This window comes from Phalacrocorax carbo, chromosome Z, assembly GCF_963921805.1.
Source record: "Phalacrocorax carbo chromosome Z, bPhaCar2.1, whole genome shotgun sequence".
NCBI classification, from domain to species: domain Eukaryota; kingdom Metazoa; phylum Chordata; class Aves; order Suliformes; family Phalacrocoracidae; genus Phalacrocorax; species Phalacrocorax carbo.
Genome location: NC_087548.1, coordinates 45,454,903 through 45,478,770, shown reverse-complemented (window position 1 = coordinate 45,478,770; position 23,868 = coordinate 45,454,903). Strand labels below are relative to the sequence as shown.

Sequence of the window (23,868 nt, the reverse complement as noted above, 5' to 3'; positions counted from 1 at the left end):
GTCATCTTGTTGAATCTCATACAGTTGGGCTTGGCCCATCGATCCAGCCTGTCCAGGTCCCTCTGCAGAGCCTTCCTACCCTTGAGCAGATTGACACTCCCACACAACTTGGTGTAGCCTGCAAACTTACTGAGGGTGCACTCGATCCCTTTGTCCAGACAACTGATAAAGTTATTAATATATTAAAGATATTAGCACCCCCAGTCTGCATTGATATGGTGGATTGTCCTGATCAGATACAGGACCTTGTACTTGGCCTTGTTGAAATTTGTGACCTTCACACAGGCCCACTCCTCAAGCCTGTTAAGGTCCCTCTGGATGGCATCCCTTCCCTCAAGCAAATCAACTGCACCACATAGCTTGGTGGAGGGTGCATTCAATCCCACTGTCCCATTCCATTGATGAAGATTAATTAAATAGTATTGGTCTCAGTGTGGAACCATGCAAGACACCACTCATTACCGGTTTCCATTTGGAGATTGAGCTATTGAGTGCAACTCTTTGGAGACAGCTATCTAGCTGATTCCTTATTTGACAAATGGACTGTTAGATGGATAAGAGAGTGAATTGTCAATATTTACTTTTCTTTCAGGCAGCTTTCTGCTAATGCAGTATACCATAGTAAAAGAATTATCACAACCAGAATTATGTGCAGTAAATCTGCTACATTTTCTAGAGAGAACAACTTTCTGGACATGTTTTAGACCAAAGAAAGCATTTAAACCATAAATGAGAAATGCTTTAAATTACTGTTACCAAATTTCTTATCTTTGTTGCGTGTAGGTACGTCTGAGGCTTTGCAGTGGCAATAGCATCTGTAAAATGAAATACCTAAGATACAGAACTGAATTCTAAATGTTTTTCACCTTTATTACATACATTTCTCTTATACATACCTAATACCTCCTTTCTTCCTGTCTACAAAATCTCCTTACCCCTGTTCCCCTTGCCCTCTTCTGGCTGTTCAGAGATTTTGTGTGTTCCAAAAAAAAAAACTAAAGTGATCTGTAAAATCCTAGCATGGATATAGTAAAGTGCTCAGAAAAGGAGAACCCAACTAAAAAAACAACCAACCAACAAACTAAACAAAAAAAAACCAGGAAAGCGTTGCAGACCATATGCAGACTCTGACAATGTATAGTAATTTTGTCTTGTCTTTTCCTCTATTGATTGGTTAACTGACAATGCCTGTTACACACGAGTAGGGGAAAAGTAATTTTGAAATTACTCTTCACATAAAGAATGTTGGATTAGTTTTATCCTTAGGAAAATTCTAGTTACAGAGAGGGTCACTAGATAATGTATTTTCTAGTGTTACAGGGTTTTAAGCTACTCCCTCATTTAGCTGTCATTAGCTGCCATGTCAACCTGTCAAATCTTTTTCAGAGCTTGTTATGTTTTTCTCTCAGTGAAGCTTTTTGCAAGTCTTTCACTGGGCAACCCAACAAACTTCTACTTTTCAAACCCTGCTCCTACCTCTAGCAAAAGTAGCATCCCAGGTTTGTTCCTGCTAACTCCTTTATTTTGTTTTGAACTTGCAGTTTGATCCCTTATCTCATTCTACTTGGCAAACCATCCTGTTTTGTAGGAATTACTTGTCTGAACCCTTGATAATGTTCTGTAAACAAATTTTAACTTTAGTAATAGTTGCAAAGGGCGATGAAAATATATATAGTTCCATATTAATAAATTGATTAAGGGGTGTTTGGAGAACGTACAGTTTAGTGGATTTTAATCTTAGCTTTTGACATATTTAGATGCTTGTACAATTTGACAATCCACATTTTAATGTCTTTTTCTCAAGAATGCAGAAGTTGCACATACATTACTTCTTTGAAACTGCGCTGCCAAGCATTTTTCTTCCTCCTTAGTTTTAGGAAAGTCACTAGATGGCGGTAAAACAGCAGTTTCTCCTGTTGAGGGCTTTGTAGGAGAAAAGGTTCACGATGAAAGAAAAGGATATTTAAGCATTTAACATAAGTCTGCAACGTAGTAAAATAATTTTAAACAAAAGTACTATAAATAAGATGTTCCAAATGCCTGTTACTTATTTTGATAGTACTGAATTTTCTTTGATGTCTTGTGTGCTTCTGCTGATTCTGTCTTCTCTCTGACATTAATCAAACATGGACAATCTAATTCCAGGACTTCTGAAGCAGTTGCTTAGGGCACAATGAAAGTGTGCATAAATATTTGGTTTGGAATTCTGAAAGCAAAAAATGGTTAACTAATTTTTACTTTTTTAGTCTCGAATCTTTCATCAGAGCCCTCATTTAAAACGAATATGTAGAGTGAAACACCCTAAGACCATAGAATTCACAGAGCTTTCTCTGACCTTTCCTTCTAATTGCATAATTTAAAAATTAAGGTCTTTTTCAGTGTTTGCTAATTCTGACCCTCTTTTACAAAGGTTTTTATACTTATTGCCATACAAAGTGTAATTTAGTTTATACTTTTAAGTGTTAGTGATATATAAAGCCCTGAAATGAACCTCTGGAAAGGGTATGTAGTTGCTGTTGTATCAGCATGCCAGCAACAGAGGACAGGAAGAAAAGAAAACTAACAAAATCAGAGCTGATCATTTGATGAGAAACATAAAACTACCTCTGCTCCCTTATGACAGCAGGATGCAAAAACCTGCTCAAGGTTTACCACAACAGCTTTCATAAATGAGTTCAGCTGGGAAGGTGCTGGGTGTAAGATCTGTCCGAAAGACAGCCGAGCTTTAGTTTAGTGCTGAAGAACTGGGAAAGCATGACACCAGAGTACTATGTTCAGAATCCTCTGTATGTGCCTGTAGGACCAGTGTATCAAATATGTTAATCTGACTTTAGTTGGAATCTATCATCAAAGGATTGTTTTGATTTTTATATGATGTATTAAAAAGCTTTTATTAAATGTGACTTAAAGCATTGCGTAGTGATATTGGTAGAGAAGTAAATGTCAAACTAAAATTTTGTTATTACCTTCTCAAGATAATGAGGAAATTAAGAAAATTAAGTTATTAGGCCAGACCCTGAATCCCGTCAAAAATACTGGGGCCTCTTGAAGGAGTGATATGGAAAAGTAAATGTTAACTTTGTGCTTTCTTTTCTTGATCATGGTACTGATCAAGACTACAGGTGAGTTTTTTTTTCTGTGTAGCAACATGACTACTGCTATCCAGATGATATCAGAAATGGCTCCCAGAGAACTGCAACCTACCTAACGTCTCTCTGGTTCTGACACAGATGGTCTCTATTGCTATAGCACAACTTCTGAAATTGTTTGGTGTGTGGACCCACGTTTGATTGTAGCAGCTGCAGCATTTTCCTGTGGTTGATGGGAGCTGCCTTCTCTTCTGTGTTGATGGTGTGACATGGCCACAACTGATCAAAAGATTTTACCCCCGGTATAGTTCAATAGCAGACAGTTCCTTTCACACAGCATGTTGTAGCCTAATACTTTTTTTTACTGCCCTTCTGTTGATTCTTCACAGAGTTTGCTGTGCCATTTCCTTTCTTCTTCTAAGTGGGAAAGTAATGAAGCTGAAACCGGTACCTTCCTATCAACTCTTGGCTATACGTCAGCAAATTATCATAGTCACGTAGTTAAAAAGGTAAGTATTTTGTGCAATTGGGATTTTGTTAATAATAAATCACCGGTTTATAAGCACATATAGAGCTGTCATTGTTATAAGGAACATGTACTGGACTTTGTTTATCTTTTCTTACCTCAGTTACTTTTACAGCCTTTTAAGGGAAAAAATGAAGTGGGATATCTCTGGACAAATGAGAAAAATTTTTATTAGAGTATACTGTAATAAATGTTCATAAAAACAAGATTCCTGTTGCTGATGTGTTATAAGAAAAACAATGTTTGCCCTATCATTAAAGTTTTGCCTCAAGTCTTGGGGAGCAAAGCTAAAATAAATAGCTTCTTAGTTTCAAATATGTGTTCAAAAATGTTTTGCAGCATAATTTATTCAGTGATCTGATCAGCTTTAATTTAGCACCAATAATTAAAATATTAAAAAATCAAACTGAGTGAACAGAGAAACCTCCATGGTATGTCAGTCACACAGAGAACCGTGCAACTAATGTCTGCTTATTTGCAGTATGTGTATTTTATTTTATTTTATTTTATTTTATTTTATTTTATTTTATTTTATTTTATTTTATTTTATTTTATTTTATTTTATTTTATTTTATTTTATTTTATTTTATTTTATTTTATTTTATTTTTATTTTATATTATTTTATGTTATGTTATTTAACAGATGGTCTCTTCATTACTAACAGAAGTCAGAGGATATTGGTTCAATGGACTTAAAGTTCAGGGGAGGTAGGTGTTAATCTAAACTTCATTTTGATACGTTTTAGTTCAGTTACAGTTCAGTGAGGACCTTTTTACAGTCTTGGGCAACTTAGGCTTCAGTTGGAAAGTTTTGGATATATATGTAGATAATTTCAGGTGTGGACAAGCTTGTTAAGTTGTTCTTCAGATAACAGTTTATACTGTGACAGGGTGGTTTGGATTGGAAGGGGCCTTAAAAGACCATCTAGTCCAACCCCCCTGCTCTGGGCAGGGACATCTTCCATTAGACCAGGTTGCTCAAAGCTCCATCCAGCCTGACCTTCAACACTTCCAAGGACGGAGCATGCACAGCTTCTCTTGGCAACTTGTTCCAGTGTTTCACCACCCTCATTGTAAAGAATCTCTTCCTTATATTTAACCGATATCTATCCTTTTACAGTTTAAAACCATTGCCCCTTGCCCTGTCACTACTGGCCCTGGTAAAAAGACTGTCTTTCTAGAAGCGCCCTTTACAGATTGAAAGGCCGCAATAAGGTCTCCCCACAGCCTTCTCTTCTCCAGGCTGAACAACCCCAACTCTCAGCCTTTCCTCATAGGAGAGGTGCTCCAGCCCTCTTATCATTTTTGTGGCCCTCCTCTGGACCTGCTCCAACAGGTCTGTGTCTTTCCTGTGCTGAGGACTCCAGAGCTGGACACAGCACTGCAGGGGGTTCTCACCAGGGCAGAGTAGAGAGGCAGAATCACCTCCCTCAGCCTGCTGCTCACACTTCCTTTTATGCAGCCCAGGATATGGTTGGCCTTCTGGGCTGCAAGCGCACATTGCCAGCTCATGCCCAATTTTTCATCCACCAGTACCCCCAAGCCCTTCTCTGCAGGGCTGCTCTCAATCCCTTCATCCCCCAGCCTGTATTGATACTGGGGATTTCACAGACCCAGGTGCAGGACATTGCATTTGGCTTTTTTGAACCTCATGAACTTCCTAATCATAATGTTGGCTGCTGTGTGTGTCCTTATAGCCAAAGTTAACTGGTGGTTACTATAAGAAAAAGCAAAAAAAAAATTTCCAAAGGAATTTATTCCACTGTTTGTGTGAGTGGTAGTTTAATTTCATAGAATAGAAATTACCTTGCACTTGTTTTAATGATAAAATTTGCCCATGCTTATTTCAAGAACCTCTCATTTTCCTGCTATTAGTTCCTTGATCTGGTACCAAACAGTAGTGTGGCAATACTGTGTGTTTGATATAAAACTATTTTAAATGTACCCAAGCACATAGTATTTCCACCCTTTAGCTGCTTGTTCAGCCTGGTTCTCTAAGGATGAAAGTCTGAGAAAGTGGGTGGGAAGGAAATTGTGATGTGTTCTGGCCAAATCTCCAATCCAGATTATCAGGAGATGCTAATAATCACCCTGACATCTTGTGTGGGGTGTTTCTACATGTCTAGGTGTAGTCAGTGAGAATAATCACCTTCTTTATCCACACTACATAAATACAGTGAATTAAGCCAAAATCTGTGACCAGAAAAAAGGGAATACATTTGCCTAATGCTACTGTTGTCACTATTTTTGATATGATCATGCCTTTTAACTCTATAATTTGTAATTTGTGCCCTTATACTGATCATAGTCTTTTGTCAATACTTTAAAAATTATCATATTTGAATACGTTAGTAGATCGTTTTGAATGCATGTAAATTAAGTGTATTCCAGCCAAAACACAAAAGTAAAAATAAGGATAGATATTTTTAATATAGACTATATACTCAAATTGTGTCTTTTTTAAATTTATGACTCTGCTGTTTATATTATATTGGTCTTCAGAGTCAAAGCTGCTGATATGATGAAATGAGTTCCATGACCTATTTACACCACATAGCCTGTAAAGTTATAAGAAAGATGAGGCTGACTGAAATATCTTCCTTATATCATAAGCCAATAGCTTGGCTGTTTTTCTCCCTTAGGTGTTTGCTTAAGGAAGAGTAAATAAGCTGAATTCATTTAGACCTGACTTTAGTACGAAAATCATGCGCACAGTTAATGAGGATCATCACAAAGTTTTGTATCATGTAGAAAACAAACCACTCACATTTTGTAAAGTAGGGTGAAACAGGCTTAGCTGAAAAGCTAAATGAGACTGTCGGGAAGAGAAATTCCTGAATTCTACTAGGAGAAAAGGAAAACTTTGAACTCTACGTGGATTTTTTTGAGCCTAGAAATTTTGATATGGCTGTATATTCAAGTAGGAGTTAGAGGTGTACCTTGCCTCATTTCTCCATTCAGTGATGCTGACAGCAATGCAGTTGACAATGTCTGTGCAAATTCATTGCACACAGTGGAATGCACTGTGCAACATTCTCCAAGAACATATTTTGAAGATTATGTAGCAGAAGAAGAAAACTGCATTTGCAGGGTTTTTCTTCCAAAGTTAAGAGTAAAGTAAATTGCTAATTTTTCTAATTCTAGGTAAGGAATTAGAAATAGAATTTTGTAAAGGGGACTGATTTAAAGAGTTTTGGGTTTGTGAACTTTACATATATATCCTGAAAAACACTACTGCACAATAAATATCAGCCCAAGAATTACCATTCCTACAGAAACACTTCTTACAGTAAAACTGCATCGCAAAGTATTTCAGCGTATGAAGCTTTAACACATATTTGGTTAAGTACCTACTCAGAAATTTGAGTCTTTGAAAATGTGTCATGTTTTATTTCACTGTGGGAACCACAATGGGGTACCCCATGTCCACAAATCATAGCACTTCTGTCCCAGCATATGCCAGTGACCATTAGGCAACACCTATTTGGGAGTAGCTTTAATACATGCAGGGCAACAGAATTAGCTCTTACTCAGAGCAGCTTGTAGTGTAATTCCTGTCTCAGCTCTTCATACACTGTATTGGTGGCTCCCCAAAGAAAACAGTTTTAGGTGCTTGCACAGAATGCACCCCTTTTAGTGAAAAATGCAATCAGGAGAAACTTGCAGGAACTCAATGAAGCCTTTTACAAACAATCTAGCACTTTTTAATATGCTAGAGTTCAGTATTTTCGAGTTCTTCCATAAATATATTCCTGTCAAAACCGCATCTAGAAAAACCTGCAGTTTCATGTGCTAGAAACTATACATACTCTGGGAAACTTGTGGTTTCCTTTTGCAAATGTTATCTCTTACATTGTGTGCCATTTTTATTTTTGTTTATGTTCCAAAGGTTCCATGTTTTGTTTATGTTCCATGTTCCACTGTCTTTATTTCCAAGCATGTAGTTTTAGCAAGCAGGTCAAGTGGTTCGTATATTAAGATCCAAGAGTGTTTCATTTTCCTTCAACTGTAGATCTGTAAGACAAAAATTTTTCAACTGAGCACTTGAAGAGAGCAGGATTCCGTATTGTTTGGTTCATAAAAGTTTTTTCTGTTGAGAGGAAATGTTCAAGGAAACAACAGGAGGCCTTAAAAGCAGCTGGGTGGTCTCTTGTGAGGGTCTAGCAAACCTCCATGGGAGCTGTGAATCTGTAGCCTTCCTTACCTGTTCTTCTCTGATTTTGGAAAAGACAAAGCATTCCATGGTAGGAAGGGTGTGATTACTGAGCAAACACAACTGGCTGCACTTCAGAATTGGGTTGATATTGTTGTTTGCCTTGAGCACTAAATTATCAAAATTTTATCTGACTTCTCCTTAAGATTCTTCAGACAATATGTAATGACATGTCAACAGTCATTCCAGTAAATAATTTTTCTGCAGTTAGGTATGCATCTCTTACGTTTAATCTTCTGTAATTATTTAAATCTTTTTTGACCTTATCAGTTTAGAAATTAAAGTTATATGTTTCTAAAATATGAACTGTATTTTTCCCTCAGAGTTTCAGCCAGTTGTGTGAATGCTGTGTCCCGTTTCTGTCTCCCCCTCATTACTTTGCCTGATCTAACTCCATTTCTGGAAACTCTTCTTCTTTACCATGGAGGTGCATCAAAAGAAATTCTCAGTTTGGAGCTTCTGGAGGCTGTGAATGAGGCCTTTTTAAAGTAAGTAGTATGGTCTGTATGATTTTTAGGCTCTTTTCATACAGATTGTTAATGCAATTAAATGTCTTTTCTCTGAGTTTGTATGCTGAATGCTCTGTACATGCTCTGCAGTTGAATAGTAGAGCTCAGGTCGCAGGCCAAAGCAGAATTTTGAAATGCTGATACACAAATTGTGGCATAACAGTTTTTAATATTGACTGGGACTTTGTCCCACCTTTTTTCTAAAATGGTGGTTAAAGTCTTCAATAGATTTTAGGAGTTTTGTGGAAGATATGATCACTTTCCATAGAAGTGTTATTTACCTTTCATATCAATGTATCAACATTCCTAACGACATTTTGAGAACCATCTGTATTTTTCTGTGTACAAGATAGATCCTTATGTTTGAGTGGTTCCATATTTCTCTTTTTGTGTGTGTGTGTGTGTGTGTGTGTGTGTGTGTGAAATTGGTTCTCAAAATTCTAAATTCTCTTTCAGCAGATTAGTTTTAGTGAGTCTGGTAGGAACAATTTGTGAACTATAACTTTGCTTGTTTTGCTGGCACTGAAACCACTGTTTTGATAAAATCACTCTATGGATGAAAGCCAGCTGGGCGAAGCTGAACATCAGCAAGATTGGCTATGCCAGGGTAGGAAAGACATCAGGGAAAGCACAGCCCATTTTTGTTTGAGAGTTGCTTTATTCAAGTTGTAGCTGAGGGACTATATAATAAACTTTTTTTTACATACTAAAAGAGGTCCTTTGGGAACACTTACCTCAGTTATCCATTCATCTCCTTTTTGATCAAAGGAGATAAAAAATTTTTTGATCAAAAATTGATTCCTTCCTCTGTACCAAACATGATAATGTCTGAGATCTTCCAGTGAAGACTGATACATTGGTCCATTGATGGCTCCAGCAAAAATAAATAATTAATGGAAAAGCACAATTACTAATTTGTACATGTCACTAGAAGCTGATGAAACGAAGTGAAAAAGGAATGTGAAGGTGTGAAAGATGTGTCCCAGAAAAGAGAGCTAACTTTCACTTGTCCATCTTCCATGGCTTCAGACTGGACATGTTCCACAAGCAGTAACGCAGTTTGGAAAACTTTCAGAGCAATTTCACAGGTTCAGCATGGATGGTCTATACTGATGCCAGTGAGCCAACGGGCAGTCCACCATGACAGACTTTTGCCACTTCATAGTGTGAGCCTGAATCCTTTAGATGGTTATAAAAGTTTCTTCTGACTGAAATAGATGTCCCTTTGCTTACCTTTTGAACTACTTTTTTATCACAGTGAGCAAAAATAATTCCATTGATATGGCTCTTGACTAAGTGAGTCTTGACAAAAGCATATGGCTTCCCTGAGAGCACATGTAGGCTCACACATGCTTTGCATGCTATACTCCTGGCCTATCACTGAAGCTCATGTGATCTTAACATGAATGTGCTTGTATTTTATTTTTTTTCCCCCACTTTAACAGTTGAATTCTGACCATGTTCCCTAACCAGTTCTGACCAGTTCCCTAACTCTGTCATGGTGTTCTGAACACTTGTTTTCCTTCTCAACATGGGTAAAGCCTGCTCCAGGAAATAGGGTTACCAAATACTGGGACTTGGGGTGCTCCATAGAATTCAGCATTGCCCCAGTGGGACCATCTGCAAGTTCAGTTGCAGAAGGATAATGACTACAGTTTATTTCCTATATGTTTTTTAAATCTCAGAGTTGGAACACCTCTATGTAAGCTTATTAGATTTCTTTTCCTGGCATAACACTACCTGCATGCTACCACAAAAACAACAAAGAGGAGAATTGTGGCAAAATTGAGTAATCTCTTGTCACTCTAAATTTACTCTGATGTGCATATGTGCTTTAGTAGTGATTCTTAATTAAACAGAATCTTGAAATTGAGCAGTACATTTTATGTACTTTGATATATTTCTTGTCTACAGATATACACTTCTAAATTAAGCTATTACGTAGTTTTGAATGGAAATAAATACAGCTTTTGGATGGAAACTAGAATTCTGAAGGCTGATATTTAAACATATGTGTGGTAAAATACAAACATTAAAAGTAGATCCTAAAATGGTGCTAAATCTTTCTTTCTGCTGATGTTTTTCTTTTTTTATCAGTGGCTTTAGTACATATCTACTTTCCAGCCTAATTTTTTTTTTAATCTTAACTCTATTTAAGACCACAGCACATATTTCTTGTTATTTATGTATTTCTTTGTTTTTAACCTTTTAATTTGCAACTATCATGACAGCTGCAAAAATATTCCAGGATGTTTTCTCCTGTGATAGCTCTTCTCCTTAGGTGGTTACTTTTAGTATGTTTTGATTTGTGCTGGTCCACACAAATTACAGTATTGTCTCAAAATAAACTCTCTTTTATTTCCTAGTGATACAACACTATACTTCAGCTGAGCTATAGCTGGAAGTTTTAGCTGAAGATATAATTGCCTTCTTAACCATTTATCTTTTGAAGGGCTCTGGTCAGTGTTGGTGGGCCAGAGACTTACCTGCCTCTACCTCGGATTTAGGGATTTTTTCTTATTTCTTTGCAAAGACAGGTTTAGCCAGCAGTTAAATTATTCAGGACCTTCCTGCTTACCTGTCAGCTGCTGACACTTTCTGAGCAGATCAGTCTGCAGAAAGCAGTCTGGGTTTGAAAGAGCACAAGGGCCGGGCAGGACCTTCCTTTAGAGAAGAAGGAATTCCAGACTTAAACGTTCTGTTTCCATTTGCTGGAATCCACCATAACCAAATGTTTGGATTTTAAAACCATGTGGTTAGGTTTCAACTGTAGATAGGTGGTGATGCCCTGTTATTCTTTGCCATTATGATTTGATATTGAACAGAGTACTCTAAGCAAGATTTTCTCTCTCTTGATACAGGTTGATCTTTGTCTTCTTTTTCCCTGATGTGCTTTAAAAAAAACAAAAGCACATTTTTGTCTTCATTCCAGTTTCTCAGGGAAAACGGTATTTTTCTTTCTAAACCAGGAAGAAGATCTCCCTCACTGAATCAGCTATCCTCAGTCTCTGGCTTCGTCACTTACCAAGCCTCGAAAAAGCCACAGTATATCTTTTAGACCAGCTGGTTTCCATTCAGTTGAATTCACTGGAAGAAGTGGCTGGTGTCATAAAAAAATCCTTACTGGTATGTGCAATATGTAGTACATTTGATACCGCTCCTTCATGCTTCAGAAGTGCCAGAGAGTTTACGTCAGCATCTTTCAGGGAAATGGCTGTCATGTGGCATATAACTTGCTAATGCAAAGTCTTACAAATCTTGAGTCTTACAGGTGTCACTAAATTTTTAGTTTTTACACTGAATTGGTAAAAGAGAAAAAGATTTCATCCACTGATGAAGAATGGATGAAGAGACAAGAATCTGACCGGTAAGGGCGCTGAGTACCTGCCTTTTTGTTAAAAAATGATGAACTTTGTCCAGGGAGGATTTGAATCTGGTTTTACGTCAATCTTTGTACCCTTGGGAGTTTAGCAGTTTAAACAATTTAAATTCCTTGTAGATTATTTTATTATGGACTGCCTAGTTACTTAGTTTTGTTTGCAAATGTGAACAAAATTCTTAATCCGAAACATTTGCTAAACTGTAATTAAAGTTTGTTTTCAAATGCTGTGTTATGCGGTGCACCAAAAATCTTTCCTATGCGAAAACATGACAGAATACCTTTTCCAAAATAATGAGCTAGTCTGCAACACTAAGTGTAAATTTAATTGTTAATTACAGTGTGAAATAGAATGTGTGTTGTGTACTTAAATTATTTCATAAAATGGATAGAACTAAAGGGTATGTATTTTAGACAGGAAAAGAATGATACCTTTAAATATTCTTCCTTTTTAATTGAATCTGCAAATTTCTATTTTACGGATCCGTTACAATACTTGTAAATCTCATTAAAGTGCTTGGCGTCAAAAGCACTTCATACGTCATCTGGGGATGTAGGTAAGCCAGGAGACAAGGCTATATACAAGACCTCTGCCTAATTTTTCTGTATCAGATACACTGAGTTGAATACAGCATGTGGTACTGTAAAGGGCTGAGGGAAAAAATATCTAGGTTATATATAAAAAGAAGTAAAGTCTTTGTTTTAATTATTGATTTATTGTTGTTTATTACCAGTGTTGGTATTTACCCTGTCTTCACATCCTGATCCCTGAAAAGAATGGAACATTACTGTGCTACCACACTTAGGTTATGTCCCCAATTTCCTCTGCTCCGAAGACTTTGTGCTTCCAAAATAAGGCATTCACAGAGTGGAAAGATGAGTGCAACAGCACTGAATCCTAGTTTAGAGAGGACTTCCTGTGGACAGGGAGCAGGATGAAGGGAGGCATAAAGAAGACAGCAGTTGGAAGATGGATATTGCTGATTGATAGGCATTGACAAGAGGGAGGGTGCATAAATGGGAGATGGAATACCAGTTAAAACCAATAGGATGAGAAGCTTCGGAGAGGCAGTATAGAAGGAAAAGATTTGATCCAGAGTTTGTGTTCTAAAATACTTAATGGTATTCTGTACAACTTGTACATGGTTCTGTAAAGATGCTTTTGTGACATAACAGTCAGCACTTTGAATCCAACAGTATGATTAATTTAGCCTGCCTGAAAGACATTTGAATATTTATTTAGGAATGCATTTAGGTATGCATTTTTTGGCAGTTGGATTGCGTTTTTTGTAGGATGTGGCCTCTGTGTGCCTTATGGGTATGGTAATAAAAAGTGGAATCATGAGACAAAACTTGATCTATACATTTTTTTCTATTTGGAAGAAAAACCCTAGAGTACAAATAGGCAGAAACATGTAAGTGATTTGATTATAGTATATGGTAAGAAGGAAATTTCAATAAGCTCTTTCATAACTGCATTATCAGAGTCACTTATCTAAACAAAATATCTTGACACAGCAATGAAACTGTACATAATCCTCATAGACATCTGTGGTACCCAGATAGCTGTAAACCACTGTATTTCTATTATGAAAGAAACTTGATATGTAATACTCTTCTATTTTAATTCCAAGAGTAATTGTAGTATGATGGTCCACTAACTTGTGTTTTATATAGTATCCTATTCTGTTTGTGGTTTTGAGGCTACACTGGAATTAATATTGGAAATTCTATAGTTATTCAGAAGTAATAGAAACAGATTAAGTGACCATCACAAATGATATTTTAGCTTCTTCAAAATTTGGTGGGGGAGCTGATATCTTATTTTCTAAAGTAACTGTAAGGTTTGTATGTGTGCATTAACAACTAAAATTTAAATAAATACACATATTAGAATTTTATTCTTTACCAGAAATGCATAGGTATGTATATAAATAGATTTTTAAAGCATGTGAATGAATCGGCCTCAGTTATAGTTTGTGTTCAGTTCTTAGACAGCTTTCCAAAGTAGTTTTATTTCTTTCAAAGTTATGTTGCAAGAGAAGTGCAATAGGTTGAGAGGATTTAAAACTTGTCGGCTTCTCCTTTAAACACCATCTGTTATTGCTGGGTTTTGTTTTTCCGCCTTGTTGGCTTTCCTAAGTCCAGCCCAGAACTGAAATTACGTTGTGCTCTGCAGTTAAAGCTCTAGCTGTGGGGTCTCCCTTGCTGTTATTTTCACTTCAGCATTACAGAACTAAACCCAGAGTTTTAGTGGGTGATATGGTGACTCTTGTATTGCCTGACAGGATACCAAGCTGGAGACTGCTCTGGTTCCCATGCCCTTGCATTGCCCCCTAGCTGTGCCTTATGCCCAAGTTTTGAGTCTAGCTGGATCCATGCTCCCTTTCACTGGGAGCTGTGCCAATGAAATAGTCATTAACGAGGGAGAAGGGGGAAGGATAGACAGAGAAAATGAGAAGGTTTTTTTCCTGTTGGAATACATTCCATCTAAGTTACAGTTACCTACCTCAGTATTGCCTGTCTTCAAAACCTGTGTTGTTATGGTAAAATTTTTGAAATAGTGCACACTAATTTATTCATAATGTTGATGAATTCAGGAGCTTTTTAAACTTCTGTAAAAAGATGTTTGTGCTTTCAAAACAAGTTGTATGCTTCAAAGTAAAAATACATTCAGAACTTGGTATCAGAAAAAAAAAAGTGACATTTCTCATTTTTAATTGATAAATATAAAATTCAGGAATACAGGTAAGTAGGCAATTTGGAAATACAGATAACATTTGAAATACAGGAGTGTAGTAGTTTCTTAAAGCTAGAAGTGTTTAATGGTAGAAGAGAAGAGTTGTGTCCAATTAGTTGCATGTGAGTCTGGAAGTCAAGACAACTGGTATTTGCAGTGTTACGACCTCAAATCTGTTGCTGTGTGATCTTGGGCACAATTTGTTTCCCTATGTTTATTCTTACTTGCAGTTGTTACAGAGCATTCTATGACGGGAATAAAATGCAGTATATGATTATTAGTCTGTCCCTCTTTGTGCCATTTACTTTCAACCTGTAGATACAAATTTATTTTTCATATTTCTGTATTCAGCTCTGGTTTTGTATTGTAAATTAGTTGTTTAGGATTCTTCTTTCTGATAATACAGATACAAAAGTAATGTAGTTCTATAGAACTTGTGTATGTAATACTTTATGTCACAGTATATTTTTCCTATTTTATTTCTTTAAAAAAATCTCAGTGTGTTTATGTGGGTTTTTTTTCTGAAGAAGCACATGTTCTTAAAATATGTAACCATGATGTCACATATGCAGCTCCAGTTCCCTGTGTTTGGATCTTTCTGGTTTAGTTTGTGTTGTGCTGTATATATTGTGCATGTTTTAAAGGTGATGGGACAAGCTCCTGGTATACAGCATGTTTGGATTTCTGATCTTTCTGTGAAAAACATTGCATAGTCACAGACAAGATTATTAAAATGCAAAATGCCTTTTTATTTTGAAAAAAAAAAGGAGATAATGTCAACATCATTAAAACCCTATGAGAATCCCTCTTGAAATTGATAATCCGTCCCAAACTCCAGAACCGCCGCTGGCCGCAGCAGAACTGCGCTGCCTGCTCTAGTCCTGCTACGCAAACAGGCACATCTTCAAACTGCCTTGGAGACTTTTGCGCTGTGACAGCATTCTTACTTTGAGTGCATGCAGATTAATTCCATGCAGTCTATTGATCGGAATCTTGTGGAATTAGATAACAGTGGTGGAGTTTGGGGTTTTTTTGGTTTCCCCTTTCAAATACCAGTAATGAAATACATACTGAGTGTAGTGTAGATTAAATATTAGGAGCTATTAACTGTGGTTTCTTGTAGATTGCTGCTATCTGGCAGGAAAGGGTGGAGAGTTTGTCGTTGCATACAGCATTTATTTTAGTGTTGTTCAAAAAAACTATCACTTGATCTTTATGTGTGGCGATGTGCTGATGGACCCTTTCTAGTTTATGCTCAACCTGTCTTAAGCAACAATGGGTTTGTATGCCACCACAGAAGTATGTGTGCAAAGGTAGGTAGAGTGGCTGAAAAGGCAGTGGAGAGAAATAGCTGAATTCAGTGTTTAGCCCAGAGGACTGAAAAACATACTTCTCACTTTCCGCTGTTTTCACAGAATTGTAGAATGTTTGGGGTTGGAAGGTGCCTCTGGAGATCGTCGAGTCCAAATTTTCCTTTAAAAAAACAACCGAGATGAACATTTCTCTTTTTTGCCTCATCCAGTCAGTTTTTTTCCTCCCCATAAGGAAGTGGACGTGTGGAGACCAGCCTTGCAACAAGCTGCATGCTGTTCTTCATGCGTCCGAACAACCGGCTGTAAATACTCTCCAACACTAGATGGCACACGTTCAATAGGACAACTTAGCTATAGCCGTGTGACAAAGCGTGGTAAAACATGAAGATGAGGTGCCACCAAGTATTTCCTGTATGGCAAAGACAACTGTGAGAAACAAGGAGCTTTTCTAGACAGTTGGTATTAAAGGTTGTCTCTTTATTTTCTGAGACTATCAGATAGGGATCATATAGAGTAATGTCCTCATTCTGCCTGTGTGCGATTAAAAAGGAAAAAGATTCTATTCTACTTGGTACTTCTTAGCTTGAAACAACTGCATAAAAGTTTTCTGTGGAATAGTGTGTCAGGCACTTAAAGCTGTTACAATAAATGCCATTTATAAACGCTATTCCTTCCGTGAATCCTGAATGCATTTTATTAAATGTGTTTATCTATCAACAATCGATACACATCAAAATGACGTTGCTTGAACAACAATAATAGCATATTAACAATGTAGATTGTTCAAGAACTATATTCTAATCAAACCTGCAGGTGCTAACTTCAGAAACACAAAGCATGACTTTGTTTTTTAACTTAGACAAATATACTTTGGGGAATGTGTAAGTAGTTATTTATTCTTGGTGCTCTATAAAAGCCTAATAAACCTTAGAATTTAAGAATGTCCATCCAAAAGAGATTGTCTGTGAAGAGGAGGAAAAAACTTTTTGTAAATCTGCTCCCTGTCTCTTGCCTCCAGCAATTACGTGCAACAACCTTTTCTTTCTGTCTGCCACCTTTAGTATTTTTGGTGATGGTTGTCACAAACAAGTTTGGGATCCCAGGTGTGCGCATTTATCAGCTCTTTAGCCTGCTTGGTATTGCTGTGGATCTCCTTCCATGACTTAGACGTAGAAATTTTGAAGAACCTAATTCTGAGAAAATCTGAGGTTTTAATAAGTGTTGGTCGCCATTTACAGTTTAGTAATTGCAGTGTAATAGCATCCATGAGTTAAGCTGTCAATTATACAGTGGCATTTGTTTGAGTTGTTTCTTATTAATGACTAATTTTCTTTCATTTTTTTTATCAACAGCCACAAGCAGCAAGCCATCCTGTCATTTTCAGGATTGTTAATGAAATTTTCAAGTAAGTTTTGAAATTTTAGTGGGAAGTGTTTCAATGGTCAGTTTATGCATCGAGGTTTTCTTCATGAGAAGAAGTATAATAATCTGGGATGTATTATAATTTCAGGATGTCTTTGTAGCTGTATGCCTAGTGTCCCTTTCTGGGTAACATACTGCAAATACTGAAAAATGTTTAAGATCTTGTGAACTTTACATAAAAGTTGCATTATAATAATAATTGATACAGCTGACTACATTGTTATTTTAGCTTTTATAATTTATAATTTATTTTATACTTCATTAGAGATTTGTGATTGAAATATAATTTTGAGGTGAAAATTATAAATGCTGAAATGGTTTGGCCCATGCGAACATGATGATGGAATTTAGCTAAAACATGGATTTACCAGTGTAGCCTTTTTACATTATCTTAATAGCCTTCAGGACTGATACCAGATACACTCTTAATGGCATTAAACTGTCTGCCTGTTAATAATGAGTTTGGCTCTGAATGCATTAAGATTTTTTTTAAGCAATATATATTTTTTACCACATGGGGGCTTCCAGTCCTTTGTACTCAGTTTTCAGTGGCTTTTTCACTTCACTTGACATACTATATTATCATTCTTTTTAAGCAGATCTACTGCCAAGATTATCAGTATTACCACTTCGATCCAACAGTAACATATTTAGTGACTGACATTCTTCGTTCATCAAGTGTTTTCCTTTTTTAAGAAAAAAAGGGCTCCCACATCTTGAGGCATTTGTGTGTCTCTGTGCATGTTTAGGCTTGTGCAGGCACTTACAGAAGAGTCTTTGCTGTAGAAACTGTAGGCTGCTGTATTGTGAGAGTGGAACCACTTGGCAGCTATTGCTATGGCGGTCCTTTCTGTTGCTGTGGTCCAGCGTCTGAGCACAGCTACCATTTTCTGAATAGTTGAGACCAGTCACCTTCCCAAAGCAAAATGCACTTGAAAATTTATGTGACTTCTACAGAGCTGTACTAACTAATGTTGTAGGCTGGAGGCTGTATATTGTGATGGTATAAGGAAGCAAAATTTGTTCAGCTTCTTGGCTTATTTAGGGTCATGGTATATAAAATACTTTCTAAATGTAACATGAGGCTATGTAACTCTTTTGCACCCTTTCTGTTTGGTAGGCAGTAGAAATGGATGAGATGCCATTTCTCAGATACTGCAGGAGTCTGTCTGGCAGAGTATTCCTAATAGAACTTTGCACTTTTATTAGTGTTCCAAATTGTCTTAGAAATTAATAATGTTTTCCTGTGCTCAGCCTACATTTCCGCTCCCTTGTTTGCTTTCCATTTTTTCTACTTAGTATGCCTGTTCCTCTACATTGTTGGTATTAAACCCTTAATAATTTTTAAAAATACTATGTCTCAGGTCCTCTTGGTATTAAGGTAACCTATATACATCAGCCCGCTTTTGGAGACCGTTTGGTTTCTGCAGCCTTGTGTTCATGTTTGTTGTATGTCTTTGACATCCTTCCAACTATTGTCAAGTGGTGTGCAAGACATTAAGATACTATTCTAGATGTAGTCACATGTGAGATTATAGAGAGCTGCTGATAAAGAACTTGTACTTAATTGTTTGGAAACTTATGTTTCTACATCTGGCAGAAAATTTCTTTTATTTTGGGGGGGTTCATATTCTGTTAGAAGCACAGATCTGATGTCATCTAAAGTCCTAAATCTGTGAGGTTCAATGTTGTGGTTTTCTACTTAACAGAATAATACTGGATTAGATGCTGAAAAGTTTGAATCAGCTTGGGAGAGACTATGTAGTTAAGTCTTTGTTGTGAAAAACTATGCAACTGAAGAAACATAGATTTAGGCAGGACAAGTTGTAGGTGTTAATGCAGCAGCATTAGAAGAGTTAACGGAATTTGGACGGTATGACTGAACAAAAACACCCCAACCAAAAATGAACTAGAACAACTTTTTGGCAGTGTTCAAGACATAAGAGCAGTAGTATCAGAAGATAAAAAAGTGAATAAAAGAAATCTAAATCAGAGGAATAGAATTAGAATTCAAGGAAAAGAAAACAGATCTGAAAAGAAAATAAAGGTGTGCTCTAACCCTCAGATTACAAGAGTTCACTGAACTCTCATAAGGAAATAAACATAACTGCAATAATTCTACACCTTCTGATAAAGCTGGTGATGTATTCCTCATATTTGTAGACCTGGTAGCTACCTCTCTGGCTCCTGGGAACAACTGAAGCAGAATTTTAATTTTGAATAGCTAGAAGAAGCAAAGATCCAAAACATACTGTATGTATCTCTATTTTTCTTGTTGCCTATTGCACAGATACAGAGTGTTAAAAAAGAGGGATCTTGGCATAGGGTAACATATGTTTGGGGAATCCAGTGTCTCAAAAAGGATAGCTGTCTGCTCTCTAAATGTGTAAGGAAAGTGTGTTGCATAGGTCCTTGCAATGGCAGTTTCAGCTGGATCACACAGGAATCCCCCCTGCTGTTGTTCTGCTGAATCCAGCTGACCCATGACCACTTCTGCATACGCACGACCTCTCCTGTGGATTTTCTGAGAATACATACAAATCATCACCTAACTATGAAAATTATGTATAAAGCATTGGGTGGATGGTTGGACTTGATGATCCTAGAGTCTTTTCCAACCACTATGTTTCTATCATCTAAGCGTTTGGTCTCTTTCAGGAATAACTGTTCCTGCTGTTTGCATGCTTTTTATTGAGGTTGATTGCGCTACATTGTTTTATCTCAGGCTTATTAACTTGTGTTTTTATTTCCCAAGTAGAAGGTTTTTTTGTTGCTGGGTGCAGCTATACAGAAGTACACACTCTTAGACTGTCTTGAGTTTCTGTGTACTATTTCTTGTGTTTATATTAATGATTATCTGTGTCTGTAGTTTCGTGAAATGTCTCTGTTACACTGTGTTCTTACCTTTCATATCATTATGGAAAGAATGAAACAATTCTCTAATAAAACCTTATACCTCAGTGGCAACTTACTGTGAACATTTTTTCTACTTATTACTACATGTCTTTCAAATTAGAGAATTAAAATTATACTTTGCTGCCCATGCTTTTCTGCTCTATTTGCTCAAGGTTACATTATGCCCTGTGGAAGGACAGTTAAAGCATTCACCTTCCTGAACCTCTAGAGTGGATTTTATGATTTCACCATTGAAAGCACATTGGAATGCACTCATCCCTAACTAAATATGTAGTAATTACTGATCTAAAGTATGCCTTTGGTATATGCTTATTTCTGTTTGTGCTTCTGATTCATTGCTTAATGATCACTAAGGAGTCCCAGTGACTCCTGATAGAATAGAACAGCCAGCTGTACTATTTAAATTCAGTCTCCTTCTATAGTTTTTTAGATGTGTAACTTTTAAATTTGATCAACAAGTTTTGTTTGTTAGTTTCCCTGGCTCCAGTAGGAGTGTTATACTTAAGAGTTTAAGTCAAGATTTTTTTTTCCTGCAGATACCATATCCCAGGAGATTGTACTAGATTGTGCTTTCTCTCTAATTTGAGATGGCCTGTGGGATGCAGTCCTGCCAAGCACTGAAGTATGCTTAACTGTAGGCAAGGGAATAGTTGCTCTGAACCCAATAAGACTGTTTAGATGCCAAATTTGCGTAATAAAGTTGTGGTAGTCTCTTTTTTAGTTTTACACTTTTTCCCCTATTGGTAGGGTAAATTACTTGTGCCTGCCTGTATATTGTATATACTTACTAAATCCAGTTTATTTGTAGGAGTTGCATATGGGGTTTTTTTTGAGTAAAAATAACATTTAAAAAGCCTGCAAAGTTAGTGTTTCTATTAGTTTCCACACTGGCATAATGAGCTTAGACACAGCTTGAATTGACAGCATACAAAGAATGTACCTTTTTTTTTTTTTCCATTCATTTCAGTTAACAATGGCGTGATGGGCAGACTAATTATCTGATCTGTCATAATCTAACTTTTCAATGCTTAGGAACACACTGCTGGAAACTAATGGAACTCCAGAAGTTATGACCGTAATACAGGTGTTTACACAGCTCTTCCTTCAGGCTCATCAGAATGAAAACAAGCAGGTTAGTCAAGATCTATTTCTTAATGTTTCTTTTCAGTGAGAAGGTATGAAACACCACAAGAAAAGAACAATTCTGTTGTTAAGAATGGTGACTGAATATAATGAGCTGAATAATATCATCTCTCTACAGCTGCATATACATACGGAAGTTCAGTTCAAACATTTTCACCTGTGAATAAAATCATAGTGTAAAACCAATACGAAAGAGGAATTTACCTTACTTTACCCTGGAGTAATCCTGCAGCCTAAACTGATTTTTGCAGAGGCAGTCCCCATTCCGCTGAAGTTTCTGCCTGCATAGTGAACATGATCATGGTCATCCATCTTTGATAAATATCAAAGAATGAAAAACTTCAGATGTGTTTTTCCTTTTGCAGTAGCAGTTTTTCTGATAACTAATGAAACAGAGGTAATAACCCCATGCCTGTTCCCCCAAATAATTGTAAGTAGGACACCAAATAGTCACATTTGTCTGTTCAAAAGGTAAAAGTCATAGAATACATACAAATTTCAGCTTCTGGTCTTCAACAGTGGCCTCTAAGAACTTTTTCCTCAGTCTAAAGCTTCAAATTTCCCAGCTTAGTGTCTCTTCTTCTGCACAGATTTTTATACAGGTCTTACTGAGCTGAATTAAGTAGACTTACTTTTGTATGTATTAATTTAAACGAGCAGAATCAGTTCCTTGTTTTTTAGATTTCAAAATGGTGATATGAAAATGGCTTGTGTTTATAGGTTGCAAGCTTCTTTGCAGGTTCCTGTCATTTCACATGCTGACCATTTTGTTTGGTGGTTTAACTCCAATTCATATGACGAAAATTTTGAAAGTATCCTATCATTTAATAGCTTTCACTTTAGACTTAAGAAAATTTCCAGTTGCTTTGATTTTTGCATCTTTTTTGGGGACATGGTAGTTAAGAAAATTTTGGGACTTCTTGGAACTTGTGATGTACTGGCCTTTAATTAGCAGTGTGATTGAATCTGTCTTCTATCTTCAGGCAACATGCATTAAGGATGACATTGTGGCTGTCTTGCTTAATATATAGGTGGTGTGCATGTTAATTGCATGCCATCCTGACTACATGGCAGCAGCACACTGTGTAGCCCATGTGGGGGTGACTGGGTGGAGAATACAAGTAAAGATTCCACAACCATCAAACACCCAAGAGCTAATCCTATTGTGCAGGTGATGCATTTGCTTCAGGATGAAAGTCCTTCACCTGCTGGCATTGTGACATGGAATATTGCCCACTTTTTTAAAGTGGTTTTAAATATTAAGTTTCATCTGTTTAACTTGCATACACTTTAATTCAGGGGGCTTTAATTAAGGTATTATCTTCCATATTAGAATTTAAAACCTCTTGTTTCACAGTTTATTAATCAACTGTAATGTTAATTAACAGTTGGCATACAAAACTGCAGGCATGGACTGCTTCCTAAACTTTGTTTAAATCGGTCAGATCATATCTTTTTGTCATACCAATAGTATATCTATTCATAAGGCACCCATCTTTGTGGTATCTGGATGCTCTTGACAGGACATAATGTGCTCCATTAGCATTTCAGAGAGAAATGGTAAAACCATTAACGACAGAGGATGAAGAGGGTTCTGACTGGGTCATCTGAGACCATAGCAATTTATGGTACTGTTAAATGAAAAAAGGCTAGGCAAACAGATGCGTCCACAAAATTTTCAAAAGAACTAGGTAACGTCTGGCAGTTGCACAGGTTTGCAAGGTAGGAGAACTATTGTCTGTTGAATTGTGGAAGTTGTCAGAAATAGCTGTGTTTTCTAATAACTTTGTAGACCATTTAGAGAGAATAAGGTTTGGCAGAAAAAAGCTGAAGAGTGTGATAAAACAGTGCTACAGAGTTTAGGAATAGCTTTGTTTCCTCTGTGTTTTGGGAGACTGAAAAAGATATGAATGGAACACAGAGTTTAAACCTACTTAAGGAAGAAGATAATTTGTGTAGTCATTAAATAAGAAATTTAAGAGTGGGTGTGCTGAGATCACTGTAGGGATAATCCTTTCGATGTTCTGTACAAGCAAATTTTCTTCAAGTTCGTGATGGTAGTGAAAGCTGACCGAAGGATATTTGGGTCATGTTTGTTGTAAATTTATGACCTTATAGTTAATGTTTTTATTTCATGGAAATCATAATTTTCTCCAGGATTTTTTTTCCCTTAATCATTTTAGAATAGTCAGTGATTTTGACCTGGAAATTTTATTTTGAATAGCTGAATAAATACTTTAAGCCAATGTTCAACTTTTGCTTCCTGTTATAGATCATGGCAACTATTATCACAAGCCACATACAAACTAATTCTGTCTCCTTTTACCTTGTTTTGCACTTTGTGATGGCTTATGTAAGGAAAGAACTGCCTAAAATACTGTGCGTATGATAGGAAGCAAACTTTTTTTGATTTGCTTAAACAGTATGCTGAAAAATGGTTTTCACTTACTTGACAATACTGTTTTCATATGTAACATGCTGTGAGCTGTCTTGGCTACTACTAGCTGTGTCAAGGGCTGCTTTTTCGTGGGGATTTTTTGTGCGAGCTAATTAGCGACATCCATACTTTAGTGTAGGGATTATTAATTTCAAATTAACTTAATTCCACTTGATAAGTA

The 23,868-nt window shown here is 36.7% G+C and overlaps 1 protein-coding gene across 2 annotated transcripts in view; it reads left to right on the top strand.

The window, feature by feature from the left end:
* FANCC (FA complementation group C) overlaps positions 1-23,868 on the top strand; it is a 90,364-nt gene that overhangs the window by 50,542 nt on the left and 15,954 nt on the right. For both annotated transcript variants that reach the window (XM_064437905.1, XM_064437906.1), the window contains exons 5-10: positions 3,479-3,598; positions 4,259-4,323; positions 8,152-8,316; positions 11,307-11,463; positions 17,122-17,174; positions 21,140-21,239. In XM_064437905.1, coding sequence (XP_064293975.1) covers positions 3,479-3,598; positions 4,259-4,323; positions 8,152-8,316; positions 11,307-11,463; positions 17,122-17,174; positions 21,140-21,239 — 660 coding nt within the window. The remainder of the gene's footprint in view (positions 1-3,478; positions 3,599-4,258; positions 4,324-8,151; positions 8,317-11,306; positions 11,464-17,121; positions 17,175-21,139; positions 21,240-23,868) is intronic.